This window comes from Etheostoma cragini, chromosome 24 (assembly GCF_013103735.1).
Source record: "Etheostoma cragini isolate CJK2018 chromosome 24, CSU_Ecrag_1.0, whole genome shotgun sequence".
Taxonomy (NCBI): Eukaryota; Metazoa; Chordata; class Actinopteri; order Perciformes; family Percidae; genus Etheostoma; species Etheostoma cragini.
In genome coordinates this window covers 12,025,494-12,036,958 of record NC_048430.1, presented here as the reverse complement: position 1 = coordinate 12,036,958, position 11,465 = coordinate 12,025,494, and the positions used below count along the sequence as shown (strand labels likewise).

Here is an 11,465-nt window from a genome sequence, read left to right as displayed (position 1 = left end):
CAGACGCATATCAGTCCGCTTTTTTTGCACGGTTGTCGGTGTCACCGCTGCAAGGGAGATATCTGCACACCGACCTCTGGGCTCCTCTACCCGGACGCAGCGCTGCGGTTGATCCGGTTTGGTCATGGCGCAGCCGAGGAAACCCGGACACATTCGGCTTGGATGAAGCACGCGTTAAGCTTCGGATTTACCTAAACTTTCCCTCACAGTGGAAACCTTGATCTGAATCATTTGAGTCTCTGTTTTTGGTAGGCTACATCCTGAACTCTTCCTTGGCCCGGGACGCAGGGAGGGACGCATCAAGGCCCCGCTGGTGGTCACTTTGGGCACAACCTTGCCTAACATAGACTGAACCTGTGTAGTTTTCTCCAGTCCTCTGTGTGTTTGTACCTGTGGTATTTGAAGGGGCGGTGTAAACAGTGCCAGCAGCAGCCATGATGGATGCGGCGGAGTGCGGGGTGAGGGTGATGTGCCGCTTCAGGCCCCTGAACGAGTCCGAAATAAACAGAGGGGACAAATACATCCCCAAATTCAAAGAAGACGACACGGTGGTGATAACGGCAAGTCTGTCTGCTCATTTTTAGCTGTGGTGTCTGTATGGAGCTGGAAATGCTAACCCTGCAGTGTTTTAGAGGAACAAATTAAGTCAGCCTGAGTTCTGCAGGCAGGATGGAGGCGGGAGAGTGGATGGTGGGGCAAGTGCGCAATAAGCCTAGTTCTGCAGACCTTTTTTTCAATTTTCTTTTATTGTACAATAATTCACAATACAAATCTTATAAGCATAACATATTTCAACTGTCAACAATTGTCAACAAAAACAAAAGTGCAGAAAATACAATTAAAGCCTGTAGTCCTAAAGACCTATTCAATGGAATTCCGTTGCTAGGCAACAGCCTGGCCCCTGGCTAACTTCCAGTCCGTTGATGTCGTTCACGATGCTAGCTAGCTACACCGAGACCACTGGCACAGAAAGTCAACGTGGGGCAATTTACAATATTTATGTCTAGGTTACATCTGTGAAAAGGTTTTTATAGGCGATACGCCCGTAGTCCAGACAGTGGTTCCCAACCTTTTTGGTCGAACGTCCCACAACAGTCCTGTCAGATGAACTCACGTAACGTTACTCTTTCATTGATTCCCAATGTAACGCTACGTTGTAAATGTAACGCTACCTATGTATAATATTCGTTATATAGCGTTAAAAGTGGAGTGAAGACGAATGTTTCAACCATTTAGTTATGCATTAACGTTTAAGCTAGGTTACTACTTTTAGCTAACTTAGCTAAATATTTTAACCTTTAGCTAAATATTGTTATTTTACTATTTCAAATGTTAGCTAAATACTTCAACTTTTAGCTATCTTACTTTTTCAAATGTTAGCTAAATATTTCAGCAGTTAGCGTTAGCTAGCTAAAAATTTCAAATGTTACCTAGTTCAATATGTTAACCGTTAGCTTAGCTACAAGCGTCATTTCAGATGTTAGCTTAGTATTGCAACAGTTAGCTTATTTGAAATGTTAGCTAAGTATTTCAACAGTTAGCTAGCTAATTATATATTTAAAATGTTTGCTAAATATTTGAACCTTTATAGCTTGCTAGTTCAAATGTTAGCTAAATATTTGAACCATTAGCATACTATTTCAACTGTTTGGTAAATATTTCAAGCATTAGCTAAATATTTCCACCGTTATCTAACTTTCAAATGAATTCTTTATATTTCAATTAGCGCTGCACAAAAAACTCCAGCCAGACACTGTAAACAAAGTTTTAGAAATGTACATTTTAAAACAGAATATAAAACCACTTGTCAAAACATGTTTTAACAAAAACACTGTAAGATTTATACTTCAAATAGCTAGCTAGCTACATGAAGTACTGCAGCAAGATAGGGTGTTCGCTACCAAAAATAATTAAATATCCAATTTTAAGAAATAGACAAACAAAATGTGTGTGGTGTTTAGCTAGATATTTTAAAAATCTAATCAAAAAGTTAAAACAGGTGTCGGAAGTCTAGAAAACGCTTTTATTTTTACATTTTTATTAAATATTTTAAAAAGCCATTAAGTCATGCATCTAAACATTTTGTGAAAAAAGGGAAGAAATTACTAGTTTTAAATCAATCTTTCACACATAAACTAAGAGAAAAAGAGAAATGATTTATTTTTAAGGCCTTTTGGTGGCTTCATTTGAAACCTGAGGCCTGTTGCACAAAACCAGGATAAGGGATTAAGCCGGGATATTCAAGTTATCCTGGATGAATTTAGCTTTGACCAGATTGAATTAAACCCAGCCAAGTAACCATGGACATTTATTCTTTGCGGCTATTCTGGTCCAGAGCAAGCTAACAGCCAGGCTAAGATTAATCCTGGCGTCTCATGTGTTAAATCCGCTACCGCTCTGATCCGACATAAACGTGTTTATGAGCGTATCACACTAAGTCTTTTTCACTTATTCTGGATATCTTTATTCTACTTTCGTGCAAAAGCCCCCTGGACTTGAAAGACCTGCTGTAGGGATCATACAAAAAAGTCTTGAAGCTTAAGTTAGAGGTAAGGGGTAATAGGTTATACTCACACTGACTTGCCACTTTTATACATGTGCTGGTACCTGTGTTTGTGTTCTACTTCTTGGAATTGAAGATGGGTGGAGCTAACAGACATCTTCACACTTTGTGGCGAAAGATTTATTTAAAAGGTTCAAGATTTTCTTTTTGTGCAAGTCATCCCTGACATTAACCATCCGATGCTCAAAAGAGGTTACTGTATATGTAATATATATATACATATACAGTGTGTATATATATATATATATATATATATATATATATATATATATATATATATATATATATATATAATATATAACCTACATGTATGTTACCTGAATCTTATTCAGGTAAAGACAAACTTTTTTGAGGACCCTTACTAAAAAGTAGATGCAACTAAGGATCGGGAATCGGATAATAAACCGATTTAAATGTGTAAAGATTACAACCTGTGGATTTAAAAAATGCATTAGCCTAGGCGGGCGTGACACTAGACCCTATTGATGGAGTTTCATTCTGAGGTTTTGCCATATGTCCCTCATTTTCCGACAGACAGACATACACGCTGACAGACAGATAGGAAATTAAACCTGCCACAGCGTGTTAATACAGCTCCATCCCCCTGCTCGCCATGAGCAGCCCTGCTTGTCCTGCATTATTCATTCTGTTGCATTATGGGCCAGAAACACTAGTGTTTTGTCAGTTCAAACTGCCTGTCACCGCCTTGTGCCATCAATCAAACCGCAGAAACACATTAGGCCGTCCTCTCCCATACTGTCGGTGTCAGTGGTTTCTCTGCTGTAATCTCGGGGTTCAGAGAGAGTGAGAGTGCTGCCGCTGCTGCCTCAGAGTGCTGAGGGATGCATTTCACTTTTACCCCGGAGAGACGGAGACAATAGTTGGACAAGGACAGGAGGAATGATGGATAGTCAGACTAGAAGCTGCTGGAGCCTTTACAGCCAAGTATTAGGCTGGGGATTTTAGGTATCCTTCCTCAAGAAAACGTTTTTCAATAATAAAAAACCCCATCCAATTTCCCCATACATTTTGGCCCAATCCCAGAGGGAGCCCTGAGGACCAAGCACTAACAAACTTAATTCATCTCAGGTGCTAAGTGAGTGAGTGTGTGAGGCCACATGGGCTCAGATAGGTATAAATGGGATTGGGACAGCACTTCACGAGATAACATTACCTATCTTTATGGTAAACGTCACAACGCTTTGAAATGTGGGTAATTCCTTTGGTGAAGTCTGCATCGATGCAGACTAACGGAACGGGCTCAGTAAGTGTGGACTCAAACCCTCACGCCCTTTGAAATTCGACATTGGGACAACCCTAAGCCCTTTGGAATTTCGCGAGAATGCACCTCAAAGTCTGTGAGCCCGGAGTTTGGGATTAGGCCACTGTGTCACTATCCCCCCCCACCCCCCTTTCAACGAGTTTATCAATAATTTCTGATCATGTCAGGGTCAGGTGTGTGAAAATGCTGCACTCATGGAACTGCTGGGTTCGAAATAGCCCAATAGTTGGGTTAAAACTACCTAAAATCGGGTTAAAAAATACTACCCACATTCTAGGTAATATGTATTAACCAATTTATTTTACTTATTTCTGCTTTAAAATGTATTGAAGTTATGAAATAATCAAGCACAAACACATCGCCCGGACATTTTTTGTGTTATTGCTACAAATAAAATATATAAATTTAGACAAGTAAAGTAGAACATTACAATTTATTTCAGTTATACGTATCAAGTTGTATAAAAGTTTTATAAAAATTTCCCATTTTTGTGTGTCCAAATAATCATTTATTACATGACAAAATAATACATGAATAAGTAACTGAATTTGGAAATTAAAAGACGGAAATTATGTGTAGGCTTCAGATAAAATAGAGAAAATGTCCAACAAAAGAAACAAACGCCGAAATAAAAACATCAAAAAGTAAAAAAAAAAAAAACGTTGTAAAAAATGTGACAAAGGTTGTAGACTATCTGGCAATACCAACCTGGTGATAAACCCAGAACTAGCAGTTAGACTGAGCTACCAATTATCTTCACTACAAGGTCAAAAAAAGTTTGAAAAAAACAGCAAAAAAATGTCCAAAAAAAGTGACAAAACATTTGGGAAAAAATAAATCTAAAATGTCGGAAACAGCTTTTAAACCTCTTTTGTCAGATCTTATTAACAAGTCATAACTTGAATCATTTCACTTGTTTTTCATTTCACTTGCCTCATAAGATCTAAAACAATAGAAGATAAATTAAGACAAAATGTTTTGCCGAACCTGTTTTGTATGCTGTCATTAATGCGTCTTGTTTCGGTTCTGAAACAGAGTAAACCCTACGTGTTCGACCGCGTGCTGCCCCCCAACACGTCCCAGGAACAGGTGTACGACCAGTGTGCCAAACAGATAGTTAAAGGTAAGACGAAACATTATGTTCTTATACAGAAAGCTGGAATTATCCCCAAAGGGCAATTCAGTTTCTACAGTCCCCCCAAAACATATACACATATTCAAACTGCTAGTCATCAGTGACTGAGGGAGCAGAATAAAAAGGCATATGGGAAAGTGTGGGATCCAAAAGTATACAGCAAGAAAGATATTTGAAATAAAAACTGAATAAAGACGACAAAGAGAGAGGAGATAAAATTATAAATAAAATTGATAAAAAGCAGAGTGCATTGCACAATCATGCCAAATTTCCATTGACCAGTTTTAAACACATAACCAATATGAGGTTTGTTCAAAATACATTTGAGATGTTTATTCTTCATTTAGCAACTTAATTGCAGAGGGAAGGAACGTTTTGGAGAAACGGTCCGTCTTTGGCGTAAACAGCCTTACTAATCTTGGAACCTGTTGTTAGTAGAGTTCACAGAATTAATCAGCAATATTTCTGCTGTAACAGACTTTTTGCTATTTGGTTTGCAGCTCCAGTCAGAGAGACTCAGGGGAAAGGACACAAATTAGACTGTAGGCTGTACTGGAGGCTTTCAATACTGGTATCAGAACATCTTTACTTTTGAGAAAACATTGGAGCTGGAGCCCCAGAAGCCTCCCCCCTCACTTCAACCCTGTTATTGTGACATTATCGGGAAGACATGTATACACTTTAATACTTAAAAGGAAGATAATTTGAAGTATTAGTACTAAAAGCAGCATCATCATGAAGCAAGTAGTCACAGTGATAATTTCAGCATAATTAAATGTATTACGCTTTCTTCATACACACGATTTTAATATTGTTGTAAATATGGAGAAGTGTTTTTCATGCCTGTGCGTTCCAGATGTGCTGGGCGGCTACAACGGGACCATCTTCGCTTACGGACAGACGTCCTCCGGAAAGACACACACCATGGAGGTGAGAGACCCATTCAGCCCAGTGTACCTTAAACTGTTTTAATGAAAATACATTTACAACCTAGAATTACTGCCTCAGTAGTAGAGCTCAACAGTGTGGTTCCGGAAGTAAAAAGCAAATTCATTTTCTCTGTTAGGATTTTGATTAGTGCTATAGCTAACGATTATTTTTGGAATTTAGTATTCTAGCAATTATTTCATTGATAAAAAATGTATTTTGCATTACTAAACAACAATAAATATAATAAAACTAAGCCTATTTAGCGCATGCATTTTAGTGTCACCTGAAATTGCAGAAACAAATAAATAACAATAAGAGATGTATCGGTAGCACCTCCAATACTGCTTAAAACTCTGGTATCGGGAAGTACTGGAGTTTATGCACCAATCCGATACCACGTAATAATGCCCTAATGAAACTCTACATTAAAGTAGTTTATTTGTTCTTTTTCCATTATAACTGACGGTTGAACTAGATAATTAAAGAAAAGTTCTACGGCGTTCATTGTCTGTTTGTTTCACCAAAAGTTTAACCTGAGCCAGACTGACAACAAATCAAATCACATCATATCACATCCATACAGGGACAGTAGGTTACAGTTGTTAAAACATAATAAAATATACGACACGCTGGTATTGGCTCAGTATTCAATTGATACGCAAGTTCAAGCATCGGAATTGGTATCGGGAAGCAAAGAATGGTATCAGACCTACTCTAATAACAATAAGGGGGTGGACGTCAACAGTACTGTTACCTAAGTGAACACACGGTGTAGATCCATTTGCAACAGTGCTTTGCTCTGATAAACAGTAAATTCTTCAAATTCAGTGTCCATAACGTTATTTTCCAATCTATTGTTGCTGTCATATTTCATGGGACCCGCGTGAGTGCAGTTTTCATGTTGTGGCTTTCTTTGCTGTTTGTCACTCTGACTAAGAAGAAAAGGCTTTACTCGCACTGTTGTTTAGTGAGTTGCCATGACTTTGCGAGTGATGACGTCTTGTCATTGTTCCCGTTGCTCACTCTCAAAGGGGAGAGAGAGCAGAGAGATGACTGTCAGCTTGAGTTCAGTAGCTCAGATGCAGAGTCATGTAATTACAACTTCACGACTTTCAAACCAAAACGTACCAATGGAAATGAAGTCTGAGGCTGTCCTGTGGAGTGTCACTGTCAAGTCCCCTCTCCACTTGTTTTTAATGCCCTTTTACCGCTTTTTAATAGATTGTTGATTTGACTCTTTCTCTCCTAACTTCCTGTTTTACTTGACGTTGGTTTTACCATGTTAGTTGTTTTTATTATTGACAGCCAGTGGTAGAATTTAAGTACATTTTCTAGTAGTACTTAAGTCCAAATGTTGAGGTACTTTACTTTTGTCTTTTCTTTTCATGCCACTAAAATATTGTACTTTTTACTCCACTAAATTATTCTGAAAACACCCTAAAACAACATCAACAAAAGCATTAAAACGTTATTATCCATTGCTGTGTTCAGGGCAAACTGCACGACCCCCAGTTGATGGGAATCATCCCTCGCATCGCTCAAGACATCTTTGATCACATCTACTCCATGGACGAGAACCTCGAGTTTCATATCAAGGTAAAAAAACAAACAGACAAAATGACAAAAACCTAAAAACAAAAAAAGGGTAGAAATAATGGACAAAAATGTAAAAAAAAAAACTCACAAAAATGTGTCTATATATATATATATATATATATATATATATATATATATATATATATATGTGTGTGTGTGTGTGTGTGTGTGTGTGTGTGTACATATAAGTGTTTGTATTTATGTGTGTGTGTGTGTGTGTGTGTGTGTATATATATAGCATATATAGCATATATAGCTATATATATATATATATATATATATATATATATATATATATATAGCATTCTGTAGGCACACAAAGTGCGTCCATCTGGGCATGTACTGTACATACAAATATTTGTCACTCCTGAGTGTTATTCTTCTCTTTTCCGTTCCGTCAGTTATTACCCAACACTACCTACTAATCCCATTTAAATTGATTATTGTCTTTTTTCACACAATAAACTCATCTTTTCAAACTCTGTTACAACACTACCGTTTATTCAATGTGCCTCACAATTTACTGAGCAATTAGAAAATGAATTAAAAAAAGAAAACTTTAATGAGTTTTGAATTTGGACCTTGGTCTGGACTTTAAGAAGCGCTGATCTAAGATTGACTTTTTTTGGTGTTTAGCTGATTCTCTTTTTAACATTGAACTCTTTATGCTTAAATACCTGACTTACCTACATTAGAGGAAACTAATACTAGTGCAATTATTCAGGTTTTCAATGAGTAGACATTAAAAGTTTGAAGTTTCTCTCGGCAGGTTTCCTATTTTGAAATCTACTTGGACAAGATCAGAGACCTCCTGGATGGTAAGTAAGACTATTTATCTCAAATGTATAACATTGAAGGTGTATTAAGTAAGTAAGTCATTTTTTGTGAAGAATCAGCGTGTGACTTTGGTGATCTTTGATCTGTTTGAAGTGTCGAAGACGAATCTCGCTGTGCACGAAGACAAAAACAGAGTGCCCTATGTCAAGGTTTGTAAACTGTACGGCCCTTTTCACATAATTTCACGTGATCTTTTTATTGTTTTTGTGCTTAACAATTTTTTTTTAGCAAAATACAAAACACACAACTCTCAACATAAACATACTTCTGTCAACATACACCCAGCCAGACAAAAATCAGGAGAAGATAACACAATAACTACAATATTCCAGACCATTACAACTAAATATCAACAAAATAAACCACAATCCAGATAAACATATGTATAAATGACTACAGCTTCTTAGATTATTCTTCGAAGTTCAGGTACTGCAGGTATTTTCTAGTATAGACATCCAATGTTGCAAATGTTTACTGTATGTGACATCTTTTCAAACACCGCTACCCTAGCCATCTCACAAGCCCACTCCTGGATTCCCAGCATCTCTTCGTTCTTCCATCCCCTTAAAGCTTTAGTGTGTAACTTTTTTTCAATTATTTTCTAGAGGACAAAATGTAATGTAGTATGTGAACATTCATCTGCCTTCTCTAAGCTATGTGAAAGTGTGATTGTTGGTGAGTGAGGAAATGGGCAGAGTGGGACTTGAACATTATCACAGGACTATTCCTACGTTGTTTTAGTGCCCTTGTCACTTTGTAATTCTGTTCAACTCTGTACAAAAGAAAAATGAAGACATTTTGGATTAAATACCTAAATTCATGGCGTTGATGCACTTTTTGTTCCTCTGTCAGGGTTGTACTGAGCGTTTTGTGTCCAGTCCGGAGGAGGTGATGGACGTCATCGATGAGGGCAAAAACAATCGGCACGTGGCAGTGACGAGTATGTCAATTTGTGTATTTTGATATCTTCCTCACAATTTATCTTTTATATAATGTAGTTTTTTTTAGCATTGCCAAGTAGGTGAAATGACAAGATTGATGGATAAATGGATGGATGGATAGATTTTTATTGTCATTGCCCAGTTTTGATTAACTCTGTAAATCGTGCCTATGGCTCCAACATACAGTACTTTTCACTGTATCAAATATGAAAAAGTGAGATTCAGCCTAAATAATAAATTAATTTTTTTTGCCAGAGAATAACCTAATACAACTGCAAATAATGGCTCCAGCAAACAGTAGCTACACATTTTTAAGAACCAGAACATCCTGTAAACCAACTATAACTATTTCTAGACATGAATGAGCACAGCTCTCGCAGCCACAGCATCTTCCTCATCAACATCAAGCAGGAAAACGTGGAGACGGAGAAGAAGCTGTCGGGGAAGCTCTACCTGGTCGACCTGGCGGGCAGCGAGAAGGTTCGTTCTGAGTGAGATCAGAAGCATAGAATTAATGTAAAGTTGGCGTGAGATCTAATGTGTGTGTGTGTGTGTGTGTGTGTGTGTGTGTGTTTGTGTGTGTGTGTGTGTGTGTGTGTGTGTGTGTATATGGGGGGGGGCTCAATATACAGGTCAGCAAGACGGGAGCAGAGGGAGCCGTGTTGGATGAGGCAAAGAACATCAACAAATCTTTGTCGGCGCTGGGAAACGTAATTTCAGCTCTGGCCGAGGGAACAGTAAGTTACGAGTAGTCAGTGTTGGGGAAGTTATTTCCAAAATGTGATACGTTATAGATTACTAGTTACTTTCATTTGAGAGTAATTAGTTCTATTACAGCATTACTGGCTCTGAATTGTAATGCTTTACACGACAATGTTTACGGTAATATTTAGTTACTTTCAACAAAATAACTGCAGAAGTATGACTTGGCAGATTTTGTGAATTTCAGTAGGGAGTTGGCCCTTTTTCCATCTCGCAAATGTAGAGTCAGTCTCTTAGTCATCTCAACCATCGATTCAGCGACAAGAAATAACACTCATGTTCCGTGCCAAAATGTTTCGTCGTGTTGGTGACACCACTAAATGTCGGGTTACAATGCTATGCAACAACCATTACTAATATTGTATTGTGTATATTACCGTAATTGTATTAGTGATGTGGTATATTACTGAAAACAGCAATAAGGAGAACACTACTGGAATAGTAAGGTCTCTGTAAATTATAGAATGTGGTCTAGACTTGAAATGAATTGAATTTGCCTACTGTCATTGTGTTACTTTTGTTACGGTTTACTACCAACACTGTTGCAGTGGACTGCAACAACCTGGATATGTGACAAACAATAATGTTGCATATTGTCACATTTAAGCGAAAAACTGAGTAACAGAACATGTAGTGACAATCTGCTATGTCAGACTACCTTACCGCCAACATCCTACCTTTACCTTCATGTAACGGTAAATTTAACTGTGTGACATTTATATTTTCAGAAAACCCATGTGCCGTACAGAGACAGTAAGATGACTCGCATCCTGCAGGACTCTCTGGGGGGAAACTGTCGCACCACCATCATCATCTGCTGCTCGCCGTCCGTCTACAACGAGGCTGAGACCAAGTCCACACTCATGTTTGGACAAAGGTACCTGCTACACTACCACTACTTCTAGTACTATTTCTAGTCATAGTTCAGTTTTCCTTTTTTTGACTGTTATTGCCACTGTTCATCAGCCCACCCCACCCGGATCGTCAGACACCGCCTACCAAGAGCCTGGGTCTGTCCAATGTTTCTTCCTAAAAGGAGTTTTTCCTCACCACTGTCACAAAAAATGCTTGCTCTTGGGGGAACTACTGGACTTATTTGGTCTTTGTAAATCATAGAGTGGCCATAAAGTTCACAATAAACCCTTAAAACCTCTTAAAATTCACTGGAAAATATATGATTTTCTCGCCTAAATTTTTACCCCCTAAAACATGCTGCAGTTTCCACATGCTTTGGCCCTCTGTGATGACCATGTTCATTGTGAAGCTAACACTCTCAACTTGTTTTTTCTAGTGGCATTGTGACACTAGGCCTTACTGACACAGAGCTACAGAGGTTAGAATACAGAATTTCTATTTCCGTCCAAGTAAATCATCTGAAAAATTAATAAAAATCACTACTGTAAGCATATTACAACTGCT

The 11,465-nt window shown here is 38.0% G+C and overlaps 1 protein-coding gene across 3 annotated transcripts in view; it reads left to right on the top strand.

Moving 5' to 3' along the window:
* The first annotated feature begins 221 nt into the window (after positions 1–221).
* The window catches only part of LOC117939462 (kinesin heavy chain-like), a 37,102-nt gene continuing 25,858 nt past the window's right edge, over positions 222–11,465 (top strand). For 2 of the 3 annotated variants that reach the window (XR_004655589.1, XM_034864831.1), the window contains exons 1-10: positions 222–560; positions 4,881–4,968; positions 5,837–5,910; positions 7,402–7,506; positions 8,276–8,324; positions 8,437–8,492; positions 9,196–9,283; positions 9,640–9,764; positions 9,917–10,021; positions 10,775–10,923. Coding sequence is in view for 2 of the 3 variants with exons in the window: in XM_034864831.1 (XP_034720722.1) it covers positions 435–560; positions 4,881–4,968; positions 5,837–5,910; positions 7,402–7,506; positions 8,276–8,324; positions 8,437–8,492; positions 9,196–9,283; positions 9,640–9,764; positions 9,917–10,021; positions 10,775–10,923 (965 nt within the window). In the remaining variant the exon portion in view is untranslated. Of the gene's footprint in view, positions 561–912; positions 1,115–4,880; positions 4,969–5,836; positions 5,911–7,401; positions 7,507–8,275; positions 8,325–8,436; positions 8,493–9,195; positions 9,284–9,639; positions 9,765–9,916; positions 10,022–10,774; positions 10,924–11,465 lie in introns of those variants that run through there. The other variant, XM_034864832.1, reaches the window with a different exon arrangement.